At 37.9% G+C, this 26,726-nt stretch overlaps 1 protein-coding gene across 9 annotated transcripts in view; it reads left to right on the forward strand.

Annotated features, from left to right (window-relative positions):
• The window catches only part of CLASP2 (cytoplasmic linker associated protein 2), a 182,124-nt gene that overhangs the window by 104,490 nt on the left and 50,908 nt on the right, over positions 1-26,726 (forward strand). For 5 of the 9 annotated variants that reach the window (XM_047874374.1, XM_047874379.1, XM_047874375.1 and 2 more), the window contains 7 exons: positions 5,295-5,399; positions 11,516-11,686; positions 12,131-12,238; positions 17,224-17,330; positions 20,412-20,656; positions 23,015-23,078; positions 25,648-25,650. In XM_047874374.1, the coding sequence (XP_047730330.1) occupies positions 5,295-5,399; positions 11,516-11,686; positions 12,131-12,238; positions 17,224-17,330; positions 20,412-20,656; positions 23,015-23,078; positions 25,648-25,650 (803 nt within the window). The remainder of the gene's footprint in view (positions 1-5,294; positions 5,400-11,515; positions 11,687-12,130; positions 12,239-17,223; positions 17,331-20,411; positions 20,657-23,014; positions 23,079-25,647; positions 25,651-26,726) is intronic. The other 4 variants (XM_047874377.1, XM_047874381.1, XM_047874378.1 and 1 more) reach the window with 1 other exon arrangement.

Genomic DNA, 26,726 nt, shown 5'->3' on the forward strand with positions numbered 1-26,726 from the left:
TCAGGGGTATAGGGAGTGATTCCTAACGGATGCAGGATTTCCTTTAGGGGCGAGGAAAACTTTATGGAATTTGTGATGAGGGGGGTTAATATACTAAAAATACTGAATTGTATACTATAAAAAGGTGAATTTTATGGTACAGGAATTATAGCTTACCTTTTTTTAAGTGGGGAGAACACCGGAAAACAAATATAAAACCTATTTATCTGGAGTTTTCAAAATAAAAATGTGAGATTTAGTGTCTATTATTTTCATTAGCAGGAAAAACATACAATATTTGAAACGTTTTAATGTGAACTAGGAAGGCAGTTTGTAACATTTTTTTCCTTAAGAAAGTCTGTAATTGGGCTGTGAGATGGATTCAGTTTATTTTGGTTCTTTGAGGTTTGAATCACACATTTACTTCATTACAGAAGGGAATGGTGTCCCTCTATCCTCTTTATCTGGCCCAGGTTTATACTCAGTGAGCTACTTGCCTCTGGCTCTTTCCAGGGATAATGGATTCTCCCTTCTTCCTCTCTCTTTCTTTTCTGTTTCTCTATTCCTTCCTCTCCCCCTCTTCCTCGCCCTCGCCCTCTCCCGCTTCCCCCCCTTCCGCCTCTCTCTTCCCTCCCTCCCTCTCCCCATTCACCATCACCACCAGCGTTCTTATACACATGTGACTGGTATACTCTCTTTTCTTCTACTTTGAGTCTTCTCATAGCTGGACATTTATGGATCCGAGGAAGCGTTCCATCGTTTTTCAGTGAACACTCAGTGAGCACTTCGGTTTTGCCAGGCACCCCACTTGGTACAAGAGGTGCAGAAAGATATGCTTCTGTACTCAGAGTCTCTCAGTCTAGTGGTAGGTTGCTAAAGGATGAGCCGCTAGAAGCTTGCTGTGTTATATGCGTTTAGCATTTAAAGTCCCAGGGAGGCATCAGACTGGAGGTGTTGAGGAACCATAGTGGTATAATGAGAGCAGGAGAGATCCAGTAGCATCGAGCTGTTGTGGTTTACAACTCAGGAGAGAGACCTGTGCTTGAGAGGAGAGAGTTGGAAGTCTCTAGAGATGTTTCTTACTATATTCTTTCAGTGTTAAACAGTACGTTCCTTAAAGCAATTGCCACTGGGTTTTTCCTCTCACCTAAGTACTGAATCCTTTGGGAACAGGGATATCACGAGTGTTGGATTTCAAGAAACTCCGAAGACCCGAGCAAGAGGTTTGCCTGATGATGGCAAAGGTCCCAGCTGGGGATATAGGCGTCACTAACTTCTCTCTCAGCCGGTGAAAATTAAATTCATTACCGATTCTTTGTTGTTTTTATCTTTCCCTCGTGTGGGCACCTCATCTTATTTAAATCTCCTAGTATGTTTTAGTTGAAAACATATGTATATGTCTGTGTTATGAATTGTCTTCTTAAAAATAATGTTTCTAGGGATTGTAAAATTACTGTTTTCTAATATGCTGAGTTTTCCTCTGTTCTTTGCTTGCTCTTTCATCAAAGAGGATACTTCTGACAAGATGGATGGTAAGAACTTCCTTTTCTAATTCTACTAAAGATTTTTTGGCCCTTGGATCCTATATAATATCTTCATTCTCTTAATTTCTGAAAATAGACTGTTTATTTAGCAGCAATTTGATATAAAAATAGCTACATATTTCTCTGAATTTGGGGTTAGGCATATCCATTTTGGGGTTTCCCAGTCTACTCAAGTACTAGGTTACTGTTTGTTGTAAGTAAAATCAATTATCTTAAAATTTTTTGCCTTAGCTCATAGAACTAGTCTCGATTTCTTAAGTCTTCCTCTGAAATAGAATCAGACTCATAAAAATGGAAAGGAATCCCCTAAGTCATTTGATTGAACTCTTGAGTTTCCTAACTCTGATAGATTCATACGGTTATCTGTGAAAATAAAATGCAAGTCACAGATGCTTTCTTTTTAAGAGTGAGTTTTAACTAACATTTAACCAGAACTGAACTTTAAGTCTTGCCTTTTTAATTTCAGTATTCAAATGAATATAGTTTATCTGTAGTTGCTCAGTTCAGTGTGGTGTTTTGTATCTGTTTGGTATTTTTTTGTCTGATACTACACAATGTATTATCTGCATTTTCCCTTCGCTTCATCAGATACCATAATGTTGTGTAGGAACTTGAGCTTTTGTTAAGAACTTGTAAGAAGATACTCAATCTGTAAGTCTTAGTAGGAGATCGAGGAAACATGGAGAACTGTGTGGTTTCCTGTTTATTCCTTCATAAACTCAAATAGATTGAACTTCCATTCCAATGAAATGGAAGATTTATTTAATCTTGGGTTGGATACATGACATGATTGTCTCTGTGCTCCTCTCTATGTTTAAAGTATTTCATAAATTTAAAAAATTACTGAATGAAATGGAAGCCCACCAAAAGATAGTTTCTGTATCTTAAAACCCTTTAGTACCACTACTCACACTGAAATTGTATGTCCTTAAATTATTCTCATTTTCCAGATTAAAATCTTTTCTTGTTTGGGTCAGAAACATAAACCTGTTTGAGGAATCATCTGTGTCATGTGATGTGTTACTCAATGATGTTCAATCCTATTTTTTTTTTTAAATCTGTCTATACGCATACAGAGGTATATCTATTACTGCCCTTTAGTAGTAGTGAGTTATGATATTTTTACTTGTTCATTTTTGCTACTTTTCCTTTACATCTTAGGGAATGTATATATATAAATGTTGAGTACACAGCTAATGGATCGATAGGTCTCTGTAATGCTTTGATGAAAATAGTGGGTTAATGAGGCCTGGGTCATGCATTTGGCCCCCGTGTTTGTCAGTTTTTCTAGTTCTTTTATGGATGGCTTTTAGAAAATGCACAGGAAGTATTATTTTATAAAAATCTTCATTTCAAAGAAAGCAGTGACAGGACTGCATCTTTCTTGGGTGATTAGCTTCTATAATTTTCTTCACCATTTCAAATTTTGAGTGTGAAATGTCACAGGTAAAAGTGTTTGTTGTGGGATTTTGCCATTTTCATTTGTCTGGCTTCAACCTTTATGGTGCTGTGTGTCATTAGGTTACTTCAAATTTTGTTTTCTCTCAAACTGAATGTTTTATAAGTTAATTTAAGGCTATCAGACTAGAAGATTTTTTTTTTCACTCTTTCATTGTAGTCTTGGGTGGGAGGTACGAGTAGATCTTAACATCAGCATTGGCAGAATTTGTTGAAATGTTATTGTTTTATTTCTCTTATTTAGGAGCAACATCTGAAGATGGTAAGAATCATACATTTTGTTAGTAACACGAATACCTCTACATTAATATTTTCATTAGTAGGAATTAAATATCACAAACTAAAATAGGCTAATTTGCAAAACTATGTAATTTGACAGCCGTGACAACTTCTACATTTTATGTTTGGTTGTGTTAGTTACAGATGTGGATTGTTTTCTTTAGTTCTTCATCTTGAGCTTTGCTTTGTATCTTGGATCATCTCGTGCTGGGAAAACATAGTTGCTTAACATGTTTAATAATATCTGGTATAAAGTTAATAAATAGTTTCTTTTTTTTTTCAGCAGCATCATTAATGTTTTTCTTTAATTTTGTGTGTGTTTTTTTTAATTTATGCTAATTCATTTATACTTTGGGGGAGCATGCTCCATTGCTTTATCATGAGGGGCTAAGTGCATTTATTTAGTCCGCTTTTAAGTGTGTCTTTGATTTAGAAACAGTGGAAAGTTGCATATATGATTTGAATTGGGGATTACAAAAGCTTCGTAGACATACCACTTTATTTTACTAAGCCAGTTTACTTTAAGAAAATAATTATTCATTGCTTTTGAATTTGTGGAAAGGAAAAAAATTCTGTGTTTCAATTTATACTGCCTGAAGGCTGTCCTATAAACCTCTGATTTTGAAACACCTTTTTTCTCCTGAGTTTTACATGGGTGACCCTGTGGTACAAAGCCAAGTATAGTTAACATTTTTTTGGTCTCATATTTACTCTGATGTATTTGAAATATTTTCATATTTTAAATTTTAAATTGGAGTACTCTATAAAATGGTTTCTGGCACGTTCGCCTTGTAATTTAGAATGATAGTATCAAAATATTTATTCTCATTTCCTTGTTGTGTTGGATAAATTCTCCATTTCAAAAATAATAATTTTGTCTTTCTGTTTTGCTTCTTAGTCGGGAGAACATTGTATCCTACTTTAAACAGACTCTGTAAAAGGGTAGGAGGCCTGAACTATGGGCTTATTAAGGGCCTTGAAGAATTGAGAGCATAGGACTCACCAACTAGACTTCTGTTTTATTCCTGGTTTTTAATCACTCTCTTATCTTCTGTCGCTCGGTTCTTAATTTTGTAATTTGTCCTTACTCTTCATTTATTTTTTTCCTGACTAATATGGCCATACCAGGCTAGCTAGTACAGCGATTGCCCTACGAATTGTACCTTTTAACCTCAAAGGATTGTGAGCCCTCTTTATGATTGCATCCAGTGTGGGTTCAGATTTGATAGTGGTTGAGACTGCTTACTGCTAATATATTTTTTTACTAATGACACTTAGGTACTTTGAGAAACGTGATCTCCTTTGGTTCAGGAGCTCTAGAAATAGATGTTTGTGGCTTGGTTTTGTGGAGGGGAATGAGGCAGTGGTAGGGAAGGGAGTGCGGCCGGGAGGCGGAGAAGGAAGCATACCGAGAAAAGTGCCAGCTCTTATGTGATAGGTATTTCCTCAAGTTGTTTCATAAATGAAATTGGTTGGGGGAAGAGAATATATCTATCTATAGTAATCTGATGTTTAGCACAGGATAAAAAACTAAATACTTGACCTGATATCTCTTCTTGCAAATCTAGAAGTGTATTTTCAGTCAAAAGAACTGTTTGGGTTGTTGGTTCTAAGAGTAGGCTTATATTTAAAACTATAGTCTGTATTTCAGAATAAACTAAGTTTCATAGAAATTGAAATTTTAGAGTTGGAACTGCCAGTTAAGAAGCAAGTGGCATGCCTGTGTAAATATCTTAATTATAACTGTACTGGACTAATAATATCAAACTAAGAAAGGAGATCTTTTAGTTTGACTTTATTTTTGCCCTTGAAGAAAAGTTAGCTTATGGTGCAGCACATAAAAAGGAGTATATATCTTAAAAATTTAAAGAGAAATATAACCTCTCAGTGACGGTTACATTATGACAGAATTTAACGATACTTGAAAAGCACACCCCATTAGAAACTTAGAGTGAGATTTTTTTTTTTTCTCCTCATTAGTACGTATTATTCTAGAAAAACGTCTTTAATTACATCCATAAATTTATTCCTCAGGCCGGGTGAGAGCAAAGCTTTCAGCAGCGCCCCTCGCGGGCATGGGAAATGCCAAGACAGATTCTCGAGGAAGAAGTCGAACCAAAATGGTGTCTCAGTCCCAGCGTACGTATTGCCTATGCGTCCTCCCGGATGTGTGATACTTGAGGAGAAGCGTGTTGCTTGCGTATGACTGACTGTCCTAGGCGCTTGAGCAGTGGGTAAAGACAGAGCTGACTTCCAGACACAAGCCGCATACTGAGTTCTTGTTCTGTACTTTAGGTTCGTCATCACCTGACAAAAATGAAGGTATTTTTTTTTTTCAATGTTTTGGATCAGTTGTTGTGCATGTTCTGGAATTTTTTTGAGTGGGTGTCGTCTTGTCTTTGGTGTGTTCCTAGGGCTGCATCATTGGTATCTGCCACTTAGAAAGAAAATACTTCATCTGCTGTACAAACTTTTGCATGGAGATATTTTAAATGGCACAGAACTCTTAGCCTTAAGGTTTTCACGGTCTACTCAAACTTGCAAATGTAGAAAATTGTGCTTTTTAGAGGCAAAATAATCGCCATGTGTTAGCATCTAATCTGGTTGCATCTAGCTAATGCTATTCGAGGACAGATAAGCGGGTCTTCAAACTCTCTCCAAAATCTTTCAGAATACAGTTAGCATTTGGGACAGATATATACTGATTTATAGCGAGGAAACATAAATTGAAATGTCCAGTTCTATTATGCTCCTTGTTAAATTTAAGATTTATATTTACTATTTCGTTGGAAGCGGAGTTCCTCATAAGTACAATTATTAAAAAGCACAATTTTGAGGTCTAGGTAAAATGAATGATTCATTTCTACATGTTCCTGAACACATTTATGGCATTATTAATTTAAAAGAGTTTCTTCCTATTCTTTCTTTATCAAGAGATTTTCATTAGCCCTTGGCTCTAAAAACAGAGATTTTTTTTCTAGGGAAATAATTTGGGGATTATCCTACATACTTGGCCATTTCGAAAAGAAATATCTTTATCTTTCACGGTGGTTTAGGCAATTTATAAAGATACAGATGCTCTGTCTGCTTTCTTATTTGATTCCCGAATCCTGGAATCCAGGAAAAGAGCTGGGCTTGGAGGGAGCCAGGCGGTGATGACTCGGGTCCTGCCAGCGGGTTCTCCTTTCCTCCTCTTTCCGAAGTCAAAAAATCCAGGCAGAAAAATGATGGAACGTTCAACAAGAGTCCTAAAAATAAAGAAATGCTTGGTAAAATTGGTTTGCAATTTGAGGATTATTTATAAATAGGAAGAATGGCAAATGTCCTCTGGGTAAAGGCTCTTCTCCCAACCAAATTAGGAATAAATCATCCACAATCTTCCCTGATACTCCGTATTTTTATTTTTATTTTTTTCTGGATTTTAAGAGTAACTTTTTTTTTTTTTTTAAGTTTTTGTTTGTTTGTTTTGAGAGACAGAAACAGCACTAGTCGGGGAGGGGCAGAGAGAAAGGGAAAGGGAAAATCCCAAGCAGGCTCCAAGTTGCCAGCACAGAGCCCGATTGCAGGGCTTGAACGCACTAAGTTGTGAGATCATGACCTGAGCCGAAACCAAGAGTCGGATGCTTAACAGACTGAGCCAGCCGGGAGCCCTGGGTGATCTCTTAAGTAACTCAGTCTGTAGCAGCTGCAGCAGAGCAGCTTAGAGCCTTTCTCCTCCAACTGTAGTATCAGCACCACCTGGGAGCTCGTTAGAGATGCACAGTTTCACGCCACCACACATCTCCTGAATTCAGGCACTTCTTAACACGATCGCCAAGTGAGCGTGTTATAGTAAAGTCTGAGAAGTATCCAATTCAGATCATGGATTCTGGGGCCATACTGCCCACATTTGAATCATGGCTCTTCCAGTTCATTTAAAGTCGCTGTGTTTCTGTATTTTTACCTGTATATATATATTTTTTAACGTTTATTTATTTTTGAGACAGAGAGAGACAGAGCATGAACGGGGGAGGGGCAGAGAGAGAGGGAGACACAGAATCGGAAACAGGCTCCAGGCTCTGAGCGGTCAGCACAGAGCCCGACGCGGGGCTCGAACTCACGAACCGCGAGATCATGACCTGAGCCGAAGTCGGACGCTTAACCGACTGAGCCACCCAGGCGCCCCTGTATTTTCACCTATAAAATGAAGAAGATGATCTCAGAGGATTGCAGTAATTCAGTGTTGTAGTACATTTAATATCTTGAAGACCGTGCCTGGGCCCAGAAGAAGCATTATATATTTCAGCTGATACAATTGTCCTCCTTGCCACTATTAACCATATTAACTATAACTGAAATCTAAACTCCTGTTGTGTACTTTTGTACCTTTTATTTTTATGACCTTCAGGAAACAAATAAATAGTGATAACGTTAGGAAATTTAAAGCATAAAGAAGAGTAAAGATAGCAAACCAAAACTGTCTATATCTAGGATCTTAAGGATAAAATTTAATTTGATGTGTGCTGTTTTACTTAGTTATTTTCTAAAGGAATAGCAAGATGGAACTTGTGGCAAAGATTCAAAGTGCTTTGTGTGTGGTTTTCTAATATATTAAGAACCTCCCTTTTAGGTATTTTGTAATTACTGATCAAGTCAGTAGGATATAGAATAACTATTTTACATTTGGTTTTTCACTTTGAAACCCAATCTACAATACTTGGAATCCTTTATGGAAGTATGAGAACATAATGACAGGCTTTTTAGACCCGGTAGGATTTTAAGATCGGAAGACTTGCTCCCTATAAAATCACTCGGGTTTCAAATCACACTGGAGAGGTTTTGTTTGCTTGCTTCCTTATTTATTCGAGTGACTGTATATTCCATTCTAGATCCACAAAAAGAAATTGTGGCCCCGTATGATTTGACGCAAGTTTCTTTTCAACATACTTGCACAGAAATATCGCTGTGACCTCCGTCTTCACTTTGTTGTGAAGTAATTCATTAGAGTTTGCGTGGTCCTTCCACGGTTGTAGATTAGCATTTAGGGAAAACATCATGGGTCAAAGCAGGTGTGTTCTGATGACTGATCAGAGTAAATACAAGCAGACCCACTGGAGAGATTTCCAGGTCTCTAGTTACACGTGAGGATGGCGTCTTGTGTTCTTGTCGGTAGCGACTGGTTGTGTACAAACGGCTGTGCAGCCCGTCAGAAACTTGGTCTCCTCACCCCAAGCCCCTGCCGTTTGTTTTTGGGGTTTTCTCCTGTGCATCTGAAAGAAAAAAAACGTAGCTTTTTCATGTATGCTTTCTTCAGCTCTAAGATGTTGTAGTTCTTCTTTACCTGTAGTTTCAAATTAAATGTTTAAATAATAAAAAGTTAAACATTTAATTATTGAGATTATAGGCCGTTAGCAGAAGGAAAGCTGAAGAACTTACATTTATTTTTGCACTTCATTTCATCTGCTTTGTACATGAGTGTCTGATTTCAGCTGTAAAAGCTACTCAATGTACTGCTTTTGTTACAGACGTCTATGGTTTAGGGAGTTTTCTTGTGAAGTTTGCTTTTTTTGCTTCAGGGCTTTTTTAGTTTATGAGAACTGACTGAAGCTTTATTTTCATCTGCCATTCATTTTAAATCTGCTCCTTCCCTCTTCATGGATTATAATCCTTACCCTAATTCTGCCTTTACACTTGTTCAGGATCACAATCTGCTAATACCATTGGTGGTAAGAATCTATAGACTTTATGTGTGCATCTGTTGTTTGATCACCTGTTTTCATTATCGAGAATGGGTTCTATTCAGCAGAAATTCTCAACATCATATTCCATCGTGGTGCAACCATATTGGGGCAAAAATCGCCGGTTATCTTTGGCCTGTCTTTATCACTAAAACCTCGAGTTGTTGAAAATATCCAAGTGGATCCCGCAGATTTTGACATTCAAAAGCAAAGGAGCTTTAGTAATGCCTTGAAAATACCTTGTAAAAAGTTCTAAAATGATAGTTTGAGAATTTTAGGTAGCATGAGAAAAATTAGATACCCACCGTCAGGTTTTGCAAATTAGAGTATTTTCCAGTAGCATGCCGCTCCCAGGTACACCATGCCCCTTTTCATCAACTCAGTGGTTTTCTTAGAAGAAGCAATTAGCCTTGGCAGTTCTTGGCTGGGAAAATGAGCCTTGGTGTTATCTCCTAAGTATAAATAACTCCAAAACGAGTCCTAGGCATTGGAATTATCACACTGTTGGTTGAGGTTTGGATTTAGTGGAGAAGAGAGGCTAATGATGAAAGCAAAATAAACATTGCTGATTTTATTTTCTAGGAGAGGGTACAAATGAGTTTAAATAGAGGGTGAGCTTGCATAATTTTGATAAATACAGTTAATCCAGAACCGGTGGAGTGATTACTGTACTTCAGTCCTGCATGTTTCCTCTCTGCTGAATAGACCCACACATTTCAAGAAATTCTCCGGTCTCCTACCAACACCTTCACCCCTTAAAATTTATATCAGTTTTAACAGAATATCATGTTGTATATGTTCATTCAGCTCATTATTTATACTTTTTATGTCGTTGCAAGTGTTCCCATAAAATACTCCATTGGCTTATCTTGCATTGTGAGTTTGTGGCATGTTGGGTGTTTGGATGTTTTGGTGTGTATGTTTAGTTTAGATACTGCATGGATAAAATAGGTGCCTTGTGGGTATCCTTAAGGTTATAACTGAAAAAAACCTACTTTGAAGATTCTTCACCTGAAACACCCAAGAGATAATTCACATGAGCCATCGTTTTAAAGTAGAGTTGAATAATTTCCCTGTAATAACTTAGAATTACTTCTATTCAGATAAATTGTTAATTTCATTGGAAACACTGCTTTTATACAGTATCGCTATAGCCAGTAGAAGATAATTTAAAATTTGTGTGCTGATAAAGTTTGTGAATTAAGCATGAATTTAAATCGTATTCAGCAAGACCATGCCAAGAAAACTACAGTGAAGGTCACAGATCAGCAGCCCATGGACAATATCCAGCCGGCCTCCATTCATGTATTGTTTGGTCTACACACCATGATAAAAATGAGGAACTTTCAGAGTTTTCATTTTTTTTTACAAAACCCTAAAACCTGGCTAGTATTGCCTCAAGACACAGCTGGCTGGAGCTGGAAAGTCACCACTCCCTGCCTCACACTCAGTGCTCCTCCCTCGTAAACATCTCCTGCTTGACCACATTGGCACTTGAGTCTTTGGGTTTTGCTCTGTGGAAATGAAATAAGAATATCAAGGTGAGCAGTGACTGCCCTGTTGGTGAAGAGAAGCGATGCCCAACAAAGGGGAAAAGTTGCTTTCATTTATTTAAGTGCAGGTTCACCTTTTTTATAACGCTACCATTCAGAATGTGGCGTTAACTTACATCTTGGAGTTGACCTAGTTTGTTTTCCCGTTCAGTGCAGACGTAAAATGTTTTGATTGCCGAGGAGCCCATCTCTTAATCCTTGCCCCAATCTCTGAGATTTTGTCCAGCGCCCTCTCTCTTTTCCCCGGCCCACGTATCCTCTGCCTTCCAAGACTGAGAATCCCTAGTTGGGGAAGGGTCGGACTTCTCTGACATTTGCTGTTAGTTCTCTTTTACTCTCGGTACTTCTGCATCTCCACCCAAGATCCCTTTGCGGTTTGAAGGCAAAAAGCAAGTTGCTTTTTCAGCTGGCCCAATTTTATAAACCTTTAAAATTTAATTTTGTAAAAATTAAAAGTATACATAGTAACAAAATAATTTTGTTATACCCATTCAGAAGCATCTCAGAAAGGCCAGCTGTTTCACAGGAAGCAAATGTTTATTATATCCTTAACAAAAAAATAGAAATAACGTAATGACTAATTTCGTTCCTTATAAATACATAGTTTTAATATATAGCCTCAGCCACATGAGATGTATTGTCAGATAAGTTATTTATTTTTTTTTTTTTTGGAAATCCTTTGTACTATTTGTGTTCTGAAACAAACATACTATTGTTAGTGTTGCCCTTATTAAACATAACATCTTATACCCCCCAAAACTGAAAATATATTTTATATGATTCACTCTTCAGTCCTAGTATATACAGCATACCTTTTTTTCCAGGTTATGATTCTATGCACATGTCTTCCTCAGTCCATTTCCTTTGAACTTAGAACTTGCCATACTATCCCAGTCTCCTCAGGTGTATTTCTTGAATTTTTATCCTTTCAACAAGTTCTCTTAGAATTCACGTCGTAACACTTGCACGTGTGTTTGGTGTTCAGCTGGCAGCCGGTCCGGGTCTCCGGGAAGAGTTCTGAGCACAACAGCCCTCTCCACTGTGAGCTCTGGTGTTCAGAGAGTCTTGGTCAATTCCGCCTCGGCGCCAAAGAGAAGCAAGATCCCACGGAGCCAGGGGTGTAGCAGAGAGGCTAGTCCGTCTAGGCTGTCCGTGGGTAAGGTCTTCTTTGTGAGACTTGGGGCCTCTTCTTTTGTATTCCAGGCTTGGGTAACAGTGAAGACTTCAGCTGGGTGCTTAGAAGCTAGAAGAAAACAACTGAGAGTTCAGGGAGAATTTAAATACAGGTTGTAAATTGAATTAGGTATTTTACCTTGAAAGTATAATTTTAAAGTCTACTTTAAAGCTTTTTATTTGCAGCCTACTTATGTTTGCAAAATACTATTTTACCCTTCTAATCTCATACAAACGGGAGGACTGTATTCAAATTTACCTGTATCGTATTCCTGGTAATACCTTACCAAGAGTAGTTTCTTCTCAGCCTTAGTACAACTTAACCTATTAATCAGTTTTTGAGAAAGAAAACTAAAATGAACATATCAAAAATGCAAACTCTGTCTTTTGTTTCCTCCCTTTCTCTGCGGCTGTTTCTTTGTACCAGCCCGAAGCAGTCGTATTCCTCGACCAAGTGTGAGTCAAGGGTGCAGCCGGGAAGCCAGTCGGGAGAGCAGCCGGGACACAAGTCCTGTTCGTTCTTTTCAGCCCCTCGGTAGGTACCTGCGCAGGTGTCGGGTGCGTTTCTTGGCCCTGTTAATCGCCATCAGATAACTTCCGTGTACTTAGGGCTTAGCTTTCTTCATCGACTGTGTCTTTCTTTGCCTCTCTTTTCTGCCCTGACAGAAGAAAGAGTCGTAAGGAAATTACAGGTTTGGCAATTCCTTTGACATTTACTTGTTGAAATGAGTAGGCTAGACCTTGTATAAACAGATTGTCTCCGTAATCGAGTAAATAGCACATAGATTTGGACTACAGGATGTGGAGTTCAAGATTTATCTTAAGAAATAAACCTATAAAATTTAAAGGTAATAGCTAAATATTTACTCATGTGAAGTATGGACCATTTCATTTGATAAGATAAATGCTGTTGGTTTTTTCAGCAGAAATACTAACATTTCACCTTAGATATTTACCAGAAAGAGTGCTGCAAAATACCATATGAACTGCTTACTAAAATGGTTAGTATATAAAATAGTATTATACAGGTTAATCGTTGTTCCCCATATATTAGCTTGTGTTGTGTCACTGCTATAAAACCTCTGTGTTCCTGATTATAGAGATTATACTATATCCTTCCCTATAATAGTATATTTACCTCAGCTATAAAAATAGTAAATGATTTTTTAAACTTACAATTTTTGAGAATAATCAGAGAGGCAGAATTTTTTACATTGAAATGTTTTAGAATTTCTGCATGGTCTTTCAGCTTTTTAACTAGTACTTTGTTTATATATACATACCTAAAGCCATTTCAGATTTTTTCTTTTAATTCCACAAAATAGAGATTACTGTAATACTTAGAGATTTGCTCTTCAGATTTTGTGACTTTTAAGTAGAACATAGTTCTGCACATGGTGCAGTTCTGCCAAGTGGAATTATTATTTCCTTCAAGCGACATGTTAGTGTAGAACATCCAGAGGTTAAATTCTTGTTCTCTGGGCCATTTGGTTCAAATAAGTCACTGGACTGTCGTGTACCGACCTAGAAAACTCCATTGCGCTGGGGACACAGATAGGGACATCCTCGGCCTTTGATGTGTGTGTTCTAGTTCCGGGTGAAGAGTTCCCTTCCAGTGCTTTGCCAGAGATGTTTTTAACTCATATGCAATAGTCATATACAGCATTTTTAGTTCATATGCAGACTATGTGTATATGCACACATGCATGCGTATAGATGTACACGGTATATGTTCATGTGTATATGTTTAAAAATGAAATAAATGCTACGTTTGTATAAAGTAAGCATGCCATCTTGAAGAGTTGAAGAAAGTGAGTGGGCGTGTGATGGTTTAAGAGCCTGTGCTCTAGGGTCAGACGGCCTGGGCTCTGTAACTTCTGTACCTGAGTTTCCCCATCTGTAAAAGTAGGACATGAATAGCATGCACTTGTTAGGATTGTTTCGAAGAAGCTGTAAATGAGAGAACGTAGGCAACAGTGCTTGGCACACAGTAGGCACTTGGTCATCTGACCAAGCTCTGACTGCTTGCCTCGAAGTAGTTCCCTTGTTCTTCTGTGGCAGAGATCTTAGATGTTTTTAACGGGGTAACACCTGTCTTTGCATAATGCCGTACTGCAGAATTATTAGAAAACATGAGATATCAAGAAGAAAACGAAATCTGTTTCTGTACCTTTTAAACCTGTGCAGTAGTCAGACATGAGAGGAAATTTATAACCAACCATGAATCACTTAAAAAATAAGCCTTGCTACTAGGTCTTTTTAAAGAGAAATGGTAGCTAGCCATTAATTTTCTAGATTCACCTCAAAGCCTCCATTTGACAACTTAAATCACTTAAATTTCTATTATTAAAGGAAGCTGTTTTCCTGATTCTAATGAAACATTCTATTTGGGTTAAAGAAGATTAGATCTTTTAATCCTGTAGTTTTAGGAGAATTGATTTTTGTAGCCCTTTTATTTACATCTGGATGCTGCTTCGTAAACGTAGCAGATTCGCCCTCTTGTAAGACGGGTGAGGAGTAGCCGCCTCGGAGATCAGGTTAGCCTTCCCATCCCCGTTGTCTGTGGTGTCTGCCTGCATTCTGCCGTGCTTACTGGGTTTACCCGGTGAATCTCTTTTTTCACCTCCGACTTGAATGTCGCCATTCAGCAAGTGAGCCCCGTAGTTTGCTGTGCATTCAGCTGTGGCACAGAGCCACTGTAAGGGCTCTAAAGCATCAGAAATAAATCAGAACTGAGCAAAGCTGAACTCCTCTGGAACTTGTACCCTAGTTTCCATTTACTTCTGGAGCCAAGTTTCAAAAAATAGGCTTATGTTCCTACAAGAATGTGAGTGGTGCCACTTACCTCTTACCTTCAGCCACCATTGATACCATAAAATTTTTCACAAATTTTCATCCATTGGGCATGTTCATAGTGACTCAACTGTCACCATTTTAAAAATTGTTTCAGGTAGAATTAAAACTATGTATTATGTTTTATTAACAACAGCAGTGACCTTTTAGAGTCTGATTAAACATTTTGAACAGCATTCTGTTTAATCCTTTATCTCAATCCTTTTGATCATTTTTGCGTTCATTAAGGTCCAGTGGCAAAGAAAAGAGTGATTCATGTAATAAAGTGTTTTGGGGACCCCTGGGTGGCTCAGTTGGTTGAGCATCCGACTCTTGATTTCGGTTCAGGTCATGATCTCACAGTTTGTCAGTTTAGTCCCCACGTTGGGAACTAATCCCACTGCTTGGGGTTCTCCCTCTCTCACTTTCTCTCTGCCCCTTCCCTGCTCACTTTCTCTCTCTCAAAATAGTAAATAAACTTTTTTTAAAAAAGTAGTTTAACTGCTCTAATTAATATATCTGAAGAGGGGCACCTGGGTGGCTCAGTTGGTTAAGCATCCGACTTCGGCTCAGGTCATGATCTCTCAGTTCAAGGGTTCAAGCCCCGCATCGGGCTCTGTGCTGACAGCTCAGGGCCTAGAGCCTAGAGCCTGGAGCCTGCTTCGGATTCTGTGTCTCCCACTCTCTGCCCCTCCCCCACTCACACTGTGTCTCTCTTTTTCAAAAATAAATAAACATTAAAAAAAATTTTTTTAATAAAATATATATATATATCTGAAGAAGAGTAACTTTCTAACTATGAGTAATCTATTTCATTAAATATTAAAATGAATCTTTAATATTTATGTAGGAAGAAGATGGACTTTATGGTATTGTGAAAATCGGGGTTTTAATGTATGAAACTTAAAATATGCTAAAATTAGACGTAGAGAAACATGACATAAATATAGGGAGACCTTTTGTAGGTCTTTTGATTGTATTATTGATATCCTTTTTTTACGTTCACATGTCTTTGATATTTAAATCTTTTACCGAATGCGGAACTTGTATTCTGTGAACCATTATGGAAAATGTTTGATTAACGTAAGTGAGGTATGTTCTCTTTTGAACGATGTGAAGACGGTACATGTACCGTTCGAGAGCAAAGGCCTTGAAAGAGTACAGATACCGAGGTGTATCACTTACTCGTAGTGTGGCTTTGATCACATTAATTAACGTCCCTGTCTGATTCAATTTGCCCATCTATGAAATGGAACAGTAATACCTGCCTCATTGGGTTCGGGACTAAAGGATTTAGGTGTATTATTGGTTACTAGTTACCATGGTGGTTTTTTTTTTTTTTAAACTACGGTGTTCATTTTTTTGTCTCATGCTTGTACTTTCGACATTTCCTTCCATTTGAATACTTGCTTTTTTTTTGTCTCCTGTGGGCTTGTGTCTGTCCCCTTAGGTGTAAGATCTTCTGTGTGTCGAGGATAATGTTACGGTGCTGATGTTCAGTTGCCTTGCTTGGCAGTATTCTGATCCTTACCTATTACTAGTGATACCAGTGTTGACTAAGTCTCCTTGCCTGACTATAGTGCTGCCACTATTCCTTGTTTCTGTGGTAATAGATGAGGTTTGTATGGTCCTGTTATTCCAGCCTCCAGACACCATTCCAGATCTACTGGTGCCCTCTACGCCCCCGATGTGTACGGGGCCTCAGGTGAAGGATGAGTACATTTTCACTATCATCTGTGCATTCATCTCAGATTTTTGTCCTTTTCAGTTTCCATTGAATGGTATATTCGTGTTTTTAAATCACTTTGTGTTTGTTTAAATTTGATTTGTCAGATAATAAATCATCCGTGTATTTTTTTTTAATTTTCCCCCAAGTAACTTTTTCCCCTCCCACAACCTTATTTGAGCATTTTTCTCACTGACAGATAGCCTTTTTGTGTGTATGTAATCTAAGTTACGTCATTTTTGAACATGGAATTGTTTTCTGTCCTCAATTATGTACTTCATCTTTGTACATGTTTTGGAAAAAAAAAAAACCAAAATGGTGGATGAAGTGTTTTAATTGTAAACGATGGTGCAGAAAGTAGTTGAGGGGGAGAATCAATCCATCTCTGGTTTGTCTTTACATACCTCGGAGTGTTGGGCACACACCAGGTGCTTAACACATGTCGAATGGCATATCTCAGCTGTGGAATGAAACCCTCTCCTGACGGAGAGGAGACAACAGTTGGCGGGTTTTCCCTGTAGACTGGTGTAGCTTCACTGAGTTCCCTCATCTTCACTGGTTTGAGGTTTGACGTGTGTTCTAGACTCCTCCATGGCTCACCTGCATGGCTGAGATTTGCCTGGCTGGTAGAGCTGGATTAATTGCCAGGGCTGTAGATTCACAAGCCCTTAGTTAGCCACCCATGCTTTCTTCTATTTTCTGGTCATAAATGTATCATAGCTACTGTTCTTTAAATTTATTTTCCATACACTGTCAGTAATTTAATTGCCTTTACCATTTTATTTGACCAAAGACCAAATGTACCCAGAAAATACAGAATTGCTTTTAAAATGCTTTGCCCCATTGGTTTTTTTTTTTTTTTTTTTTCCCCTCCCCTCCCCTTAAGGATCTTGAAGTTTCCAATGTGACGCTGTTACATTTATGACTCTCTCAAAGCTCTTTTCCTCCTTCTGATGAATTAGGTCCAGGGTATGGGATGAGCCAATCGAGCCGACTGTCGTCTTCTGTCAGTGCCATGCGAGTCCTGAACACGGGCTCTGACGTGGAGGAGGCCGTAGCAGATGCCTTGGTACTCTTCTCCATTTCCTTTTCGTTAGAGACATTCCAATTACGAAACTCACGTGTGGGTAAGCCAGTCCCCCAGCGTGGGGAAGGTCACGGGGAAAAGCTGGTGGATTCAATCTAGGAAGATCAAACGTGGGCCAGGGAGAAAGGAGAGTTGTGTCATCAGTTCTTGGTCCCTGTCACTCGGTCAGAATTTGAAGCGAGGGCCAGAAGTAGTTGATGGGGTGTCAGGAATATAATGCGAATATTGATGTTGTGAACATGAGGATGTTTTTGGGGCACTGTCGTCCGCGAAGAGTAGGGGCAGATTTAGTACATAAATGGGTGCACCGCAGGCATACATTCCAAGGCTTGCTTCACGTTTGGAGTATTTAGGCATTGTTTTAGTTCGGGGTAGGATTTTATTTAGTCTTACTTGCTTGTATTTTTCTGAGCTGAGAGAAGCAAGACTTCAAGACAAATTATAGTTAAGATACCCTCCTGGTTTGTTATGCCTGACACGTTAAGGAGTGAGATTTAAAAACATCATCTACAGACCCATGATAGTTTGTCAGAAGAGTGCTGTCCATATATCACCGTTGTTTTTCTCACTTAAAATTATGAAGGGAGTATCATTTGAAACAGTGAATACAATTGGTTTCTGCCAATCTCCCACATCAATTCGGTCTGCACTTCCTCTTGCAAATTATATTAATCCCATCTATATTTAAGAAGCATTTACTCAGTTACTTATCACAACTTATAAAAGTCCTCATCTTTGCTCTGAAATAAAAAAAAATACATTGTGCCTTTTAAAACTGTGTATCACATCTTAACCAGTGTTGCTATAATACAATTTATGCCACATGTATTTGGAAAAAAACTTTTAAAAAATACCTGCTGATCGTAGCTGTAGTATAGGAAATGTAATCACATGTGTAGTTCTGCACTAACAGTCTGTAAGTGCGGAATTTTCCCCTTTACCTCCGTTATTTAATTTTTTATAAATAATACAACTAGGTAGGAACTTTGTTCTCTTGGGCATGGGATATATTGATCACATCTTGTTCTGACGATCAGTCAAGTGCTTTAAATTTACTGTTCCTAATCAACGTATTCCTTAAATCATGTTTTCTAGTTTCTTTTTAGATGGAAGCTGTACCAGTTAAATTGTGCTCACATAAGTTTTATGAATTGAATGGGTTATTTTTGAACTATTACTTCTAATACTAAGGTGTGTTTGGATTATATAAGGGGTATTTAGCCACCAGGGCTAAAAGCTAAATCCCAATAATCTCCTTCGGTCTACTTCCATTATTTGCATAGTTTAGATATTCCAGTGATAACTATCAATTTCTAGAAAAAAAACTTGATTAAGCCTAATTTGGACCTGGGGAAAATCATAGAAACAAAGTTAACTTTGGAAACGACAAAAGGATCCAATTAGAAAGAAAATGTTAGTTTCTTTAGGAAACTGGTTATGGGAATATTCTCGTAGTTTAGGACTAAAGGATATTGCCAAGGTTGAAGATCTACTCTGCTACTAAGCAGTTTTTATGTATCTGTATACAAACAAAACTTACTGTTTCTGATTATGGGCATTGTTTATGCCTGCTTCATTGTGCTGTTTAGCAAAATGTTCTTCATTATTTTCAATTTTTCTCTTTAAAAATTTACTGCGCTCAGCTCTTAGGAGACATACGGACTAAGGTATAGACATTGCTGTTTTCTGACATCTTATGATACCATAACTTTTTTCCTTTGCTTCATCAGTTTAACAGATGATAGTCTTCTATAAAATAAATATTCAAGTGAAAGTAATAAGGTCCTTTAATACACCCACTTTTCTGTATATATGCTTATTAATAGGGAGATACTGCTTGGATAGAATGTCCTGTGGGGGTTCTTGTCCTTTAAGCTTGACTGCTCCATACAGATGAGGTGATACCATTGACACTTATGTCTGTAACAAGACTGATCCTGGAGCCCAGCACAGGACATAGCACATTATCACATTCTAAATTAACTTGGTGTCTCTAAATCAGTAAGAGGCATTTAGTGATGGAAATGTCTTTATAAAACTGTTTTGAATTAAATTCAAGTTTGTTTTTTTAAGATTTTAGACTTTGGAGAATTTACAGCCATCTGGAACTGTTGTAAATTCTTGTGCTTATTAACATGTTTCATAGAAATGTCTTCACTGTTCATTAGCCTAAATTCAAATACCAGATTATATAAAGATGTATCTCCAATTCTTCCAAGGAAATCTCAAATAAACTATTTGCTCATTTCATTTTTAGTATGCAAGGCATAATTAGCAGTTACATATATTAAACGGTAAGCTTCAGCTGTAAAGAAATCGAATCTAAGTGGACTTTCTTGCATTTATTGAAATAGACAGTATAGACACGTTGGGGAAAACATGGAGGGCCCTCAAGGAGCTTGCCTCCTAAAAACAATAGTAAGCAAAACAGGTTCTCATCATTCTCATGATGTCTGTATTTTACTTCTCTAGGAGACTTGAGGGTTGGGTACAAGGGGAGAAAGAGTGACAAGAGAAGCAGTAGCTGAAGTAAAAGGGAGACTAGAGAAAGGAGAAGATACACCGGAAAAAGTAGAAGTTCATATAGGAAAACGTGTTTTTCTGACCCATTCTCATCCTTTAAAAAAGTAATATTCAAAAAAAATAAAGTAATGTTCTCTTCTTACCAACTCAAATTCCCAGGAATTTCTGTTCATCTATAATATATACTAGTCGTTCTTTGGTTTCCATGAAAAGGAAAAACCCACAAGTTGAGCACTTCTCACTTTACGTCCATGAACTTTCGTGTAGTCTTACTCTGTTTCCACTATATCCCATCATTAAAAACTATTTCATTGTCTACTAACTTCTAAAACCTGTGTTCTGAAGCAAAACTAAATATTGAAAATAAAATCAGTTATCGATTGATACAACATTGATAATAATTTTATTATTACAGTGCTTAGACGCATGCTTGGTACTGATTAAAAAAAAAAACAAACAGCCCTTCTGTGGTCAGTAGAAATTGTGAAACACCAGTCCATTCTTTTGGCTGCTGCTAATGAGAGTCTTTATGTGTAACAGAAAAAGCCTGCGCGAAGAAGATACGAATCGTACGGAATGCATTCAGATGACGACGCCAACAGCGATGCATCGAGTGCTTGTTCGGAACGCTCCTATAGCTCTCGAAACGGCAGTATTCCCACCTACATGAGGCAGACGGAAGACGTGGCCGAGGTCCTCAATAGATGTGCCAGTTCCAACTGGTCAGAAAGGAAAGAAGGCCTCCTGGGGCTACAAAACTTGCTGAAAAATCAGAGAACGCTAAGGTGAGTTTATTACCTTAAAATAATTGTCCTGTCAGGTTCACACTTTCAACTTCGTTCCCAGGACACTTTCAAGATATTCGTATGGGAACAGACTTGTTTTAAATTCAGAAGGTGATATCAAAATACTTTCCCAGTCTCCAAGGCCATCTGTATTATCTAAACTAGAAATTTTTATTTAAAAGGAAACTTTGTATTCACAAATAGAAGTTAATGGAAAAAGTTATTTTTAAAATTAAAAACAATAAAGTGTACATAAAATTAAAACTGACTGGTTTATTTAAAAAAAAAAAAAAGTTGACCAGTGTATTAAAATGCAACAGAACTTAATAAGCCATACTGAGAAAGACAGATACCATATGTTTGCACTCTTATGTGGATCCTGAGAAACTTAACAGAAACCCATGGGGGAGGGGAAGGGAAAAAAAAAAAAAAAGAGGTTAGGGTGGGAGAGAGCCAAAGCATAAGAGACTCTTAAAAACTGAAAACAAACTGAGGGTTGAGGGGGGGTGGGAGGGAGGGGAGGGTGGGTGATGGGTATTGAGGAGGGCACCTTTTGGGAGGAGCACTGGGTGTTGTATGGAAACCAATTTGACAATAAACTTCATAAATAAATAAATAAATAAATAAAATAATAAAATTTAAAAAATGCAACAGAACTTTATATTGGTTTTTAGTTTGGTTAGACTTGATTTGGTTTCCTTTCCTAATGGCTTTTACTTCCTTTTTTTCCCCCTAAATTCTTTATTGTCTCTATCTTTGTAATGTTTTAAACTTCTCTGGCCAACCCCTTTAAGAACCTAGCTTCAGGGACATCTGGGTGGCTCATTCGGTTAAGCGTCCAACTTCGGCTCAGGTCATGATCTCACCGTTTGTGAGTTTGAGCCCCATGTCAGGCTCTGCACTGACAGCTCAGAGCCCGGAGTCTGTTTCAGATTCTGTGTCTCCCTCTCTTTCTTTGCCCCTCCCCCCCTCCCCAGCTTACTCTCTCTCCCAAAAATAAAAAGTAAACATTAAAAAAAAAAACAAAAAACTAGTTTCAGGTAATTCATAAGTTTGAGGGTACTGGAAAATTAGAGGGCTACTTCCTGACCTGATACCTGAAATCAGGGTTAGATTTACTAGTTGTATGTTTACTTTAGGAAGTATTAGAACTATTTGATCTAAAATAGATGTTTATGTACTACCTAATATATTCTAATGTGTGTATATCACACTTCATGAATCATTGCAATAAATCATCATAATATTGTTCCTGGCCCCATCAAGATTAGGTTAATATTAGGTTCAGTATACCATTTTCAGTGGCGAGGGAGTAGGCATAGTTGAGAAAGATTTTAGTCGTCAGGTGGCCAAATTTAAGAAAACATCTTCGCATTTAAAGGGAAAATTCAGGGGCGCCTGGAGGGCTTAGCTAGTTAAGTGTCTGACTTCGGCTCAGGTCATGATCTCACAGTTTATGGGTTCAAGCCCCACGTTGGGCTCTGTGCTGACAGCTCAGAGCCTGGAGCCTGCTTCCGATTCTGTGTCTCCCTCTCTCTCTGCCCCTCCCATGCTCACGCTCTGTGTCTCTCTGTCTCTCAGTAATAAATAAATGTTAAAAAAAAATTTTTTTTAAATAAAAAAAAAATTAAAGGAAAAATTCAGGGGCGCCTGGGTGGCTTATTTGGTCAAGCATCTGGCTCTTGATTGCAGTTCTGGTCATGATCTCACCATTCATGAGATCAAGCCCTATATCACACATGTGCCCTCTCTCCTGCTCACATGCATGCTCTGTCTCTCAAAATAAATAAAAAGTTTTTAAAAAATAAAAATAAAGGATAAAATTTGTGTGCTAAGAATGTCATTTGTACAGTTTCCCCTGTCATGCTACATTAAAGAAATACAACTGTATTTCTTTTAATATAAGTTTCAACTTTTAAGATAATGTGGGTTTCAACAGGATTATTGTTGCATTTGATAAATTTGTGTTTATTCCTGATTAGTAAGTCCCACAAACTTTATGATTTTGAGGACTGGTTTTTTTTTAGCCTTTCTTTTTGTAAGAAGCTAATTACAGCTAAGGTTACTCCAAAGTTTGGCTTTTTGGTTTTTGGGTTTCATTGTTTTTTTATTAGGGAGGGAGAGAGAGAGAGAGAGAAGAAGCAGGGGTGGGGCAGAGGAAGAGGGAAACAGAAGATCTGAAGCGGGCTCTGTGCTGACAGCAGAGAGCCTGGTGGCTCAAACTGGAAACCATGAGGTCATGACCTGAGCTGAAGTCAGATGCTTAACCGACTGAGCCACCCAGGTACCCCTAAAGTTACTTTTAAATGAATTCTTCCTATAGCAAGATATTAATTAGCTATTTTATTATTTTGACAGTCGAGTTGAACTGAAAAGATTATGTGAAATTTTCACAAGAATGTTTGCTGATCCTCACGGCAAGGTATGTTTTAGTATTTAAGATTATTTACTCCTATGGGATGTCATTTGTGTGCTGCAAAAAAAAGTAAAGCGATAGCAAAGCACTGTAGGCCATTTTCGTTTTATTATTGCTCCAAAATGGTAATAATCTTTTCAAACACAATTGAAATTGTTTGATGTCATACATAATTTAGAAATTGTTCACTGGCAGCCTTTTAAGCTTCTCCAAAGAGGAACTGTCTTAAGACTATATAAATTGAGGGATATAGTAACAAGCACAACTCACAGAATTAGTCAAACTGAATGTATTTGTATTACTAGAAACTTTTTACTGTTTATAAAAAAAAGAAATTGGGGTAAGTCAAAAAGAGACGTCTCTGTGAGCTTCTTATTGTTTTCTTCTTTTGCAATGTTAACGTGAATATACTCTTAAAAGAGCAATCGTGTAGAAAAGAATTGCCATTAAATAACACAAAAGCACAAAATACAGTGTTGGCCACGGTTTGGTAGTAACAGTCAAAAAAGCATTTTATTTATTGAAGTAGTCCATAAAAATTTTCAGAACATTGTTTAATTTTTAATGTTGATTAAAACATACTTAATTTTAGGGGTGCCTGTCTGGCTCAGTCAGAGGAACATGTGACTCCTGATCTCGGGGGTCATGAGTTCAAGCCCCATATTGGGTGTGGAGATTGCTCAAAAAAAAGTTTTTAAACATACTTAATTTTAAATACTGAGGCATAATCTGCATGTGTACTGTGAAATTTTGGTTTACGTTGCAGGATAGTACTGTTATAAAACGTATTTGTTTATTCTGTTTTCACTAATGTGTCTGACAGTGGTGAAACTTTAAGTATCTTTTTTTAGGTTACCAGTTGTCTACATGAGAATTTCTAACCTAAGTGAGGGGGAGATGTGGAAGGGAAATTATAAGAAAAATATTAATGAATTTTGCTTTTTTTTTTTTTTTTTTTTTTACTGTCTTCACGTTATTGTTGCGCATATCATTGTCATTTTTTTTCTGTTTTCAAGATTTTCATTACTTGGAATTACTTGGAACGCTAAAGATAACAAAATCCCATTTTATACATAATAAAATCCAGCTGAAGGTGATAAATTGCTTCTACTTTAAAACAATTTTCAAAGATTATCCTCTATCGGAAGATATATTTATCTTATCCAAGAACACAAGATTCCATTAAAAACAAAGATTAAAAAAACAGTTGGCAAGCAGTTTGTTTTAAAGTTTACAACTTTCAGGGGCACCGGGCTGGCTCAACTGACAGAGCATGTGACTCTTGGAATCAGGGCCTCCCATGAGTTCAAGCCTCACGTTGGGTGTAGAGATTATAAATAAGCAAGTATGTACGTACATACATACATACGTACATACAGTTTATAATTTTCAAGCTGGGCATGTAGATAACTGTACCATTGTCTACTTATATTCCTACCACTAATTACAGCTGTAGGACTCCCTGTAATGCAAAAGTTCTATAAATCCTGAACAAATTGGTTGTTGAAATATTTTCTTGGCAATATAAACCAAAGGACAAGACAATTGTGATCTGGATGGACCTGTTTTATAAATAATATTTTAATAATTATCTATACAGCCCCTAAAAACAGAATTTTAAACCATCTTCATTAAGTGGTAAAATTCTTGTCTACTGGAAGGTATAGGACCAGGGCTGGATTATTGCTCGAAGTCACAATTTTTTATTTTTCACTAGGGCAATAATACAATTTAGTTGGATGCTAGGATTTATACAGTAATAAAGAGAACTGGTTTTTAAAAGAGGCTGTTAGAGATCAATAGGGAAATTGAGTTTGATGTTGGTAAAGGACCTGAACCGAGCACATACGTTTGGCTTTCCTTAGTAGACTCGGAGAACCAGCTACAGTCCTCCCTAGAGTTGTGAGAAAGATGACTCTTTGGGTTTTCTTCATCAGGTCTTGTAACAGTATATAATTCTTACCCATCTGGTGTGTTTGATTAGGTTTTTTTTAGTTCAGCGAAGACTAATGGGAGGATTTTTATTCATTTGTTTCTGTTTGACTTTTGTTTGGAGATTGTCAGAGGCCCTGCCAGTAATGGAATTCATTGAGAATAGACTGGATGGGGCTCCTGGGTGGCTCAGTTTGTTGAGCATCCAACTCTTGATTTCAGTCAGGTCATGATCTGTGGTCTTGGGATCAAGCCCCACATCAGGCTGCACACTGCCCTGGGCATGGAGTCCTCTTGGCACTCTCTCTCCTTTCTCTCTGCCCCTCCTGCTCACATTGCCTCTCAATTTAAAAAAAAAAAAAAAAAAAAAAAAAAAAAGAATAAACTGGATATGCCACCATACTGTGCTGAGTTTAAAATGTCAGGGTTTGATTTGAGCTTTTGCATTACATCCTGATATTATTAAAATAGCAGGTTTCTCCCTCCCCATTTTACAAAGTACCGTCAGCCCCGTCTTCAGGATCAGACAATGGTTGTGGCTTTTCTGTCCAAAGACAGCGTTTTTTTGGTTTTGTTTTCGTTTTGTTTTTTTGGAGAGAAAGCAGGAGCTGGGAAGAGGGGCGGAGGGAGGGGAGCAGGGGAGAGAGTGAGAGAGAGCAAGAAAGTCTTAAGCAGGCTTCATGTTCAGCTTGGAGCCTACTGTGGGGCTCAGTCTCATGACCATGTGAGCATGACCTTAGCTCAAATCAAGAGTCAGCCACTCAACTGACTGAGCCACCCACTCAAGTGCCCCGTTCCAAATACAGTTTTGTTCTTTATCAGTTGACCATTTTTTGCTCTGTAAAGGGCAAGATGGTAAATATCTGCATCCATATTGATCTGTGTCACCACTGCTCAACTCAGACATTATATAGCACAAAGGAATCTTTCGACAGTATGTAAGCAAATGAATGTGGCTGGGTTGCAACAAAACTTTATGAATCTTGAAATTTTAATTTTCATGTGTCACAAAACTGCCTTTTTATGTAATACTAAAGGCCTACTTTTTTTTAAGTTATTTATTTTAAGAGAAGAGAGAGAGAATGCACAAGTGAGCAGGGAGGGGCAGAGAGAGGGAAAGAGAATCCCAAGCAGGCTCCACCCTGTCGGCACAGAGCTCAAAGCAAGGCTCAGTCCCGTGAACCGTGAGATCATGACCTGAGCCAAAACCAAGAGTCAGACGCTTAACCGGCTGAGTCACGCAGGCACCCCACGAAATTGCCTTAAAAAAAAAGTTTTTTTAACCATTTAAAATTGTAAAAACCATTGTGCAAACCATAGTTTGCTGATCCCTGTTTTTTATGCTTAATTCTTAAGTTATTGACACTGTAATAGAAACATAGGTTCAAGAACCTATCTGCTCGTGGAGCTCGTGACACCTGGTTGGAGGTTAGGATTCTTGAAGGGAAACACTCTACTGGCCCCTGAGTGAAATCAGCTATGTGTATTCCTGCCATTCTCACTACTGATCTGTGGTTTTTCTCTAGTGCTCAGTGCTGTGTTGGAATCCTCCTCTTTGTCTTCTGTTCTCCATGGAGACCATGTCAAACACTTTCTGTCCTCAGAACTGCAGCCCATTCACCTCCCAACCTACCTTATGCCCTCCCTAAGCACGTGTCCTGGCTTCCTAGCTTACCCAGAAAACGGAAACCATCAAGCAGAAACTCCATTTCCTGCCTCCAG

Source organism: Prionailurus viverrinus, chromosome C2 (assembly GCF_022837055.1).
Source record: "Prionailurus viverrinus isolate Anna chromosome C2, UM_Priviv_1.0, whole genome shotgun sequence".
NCBI lineage: Eukaryota > Metazoa > Chordata > Mammalia > Carnivora > Felidae > Prionailurus > Prionailurus viverrinus.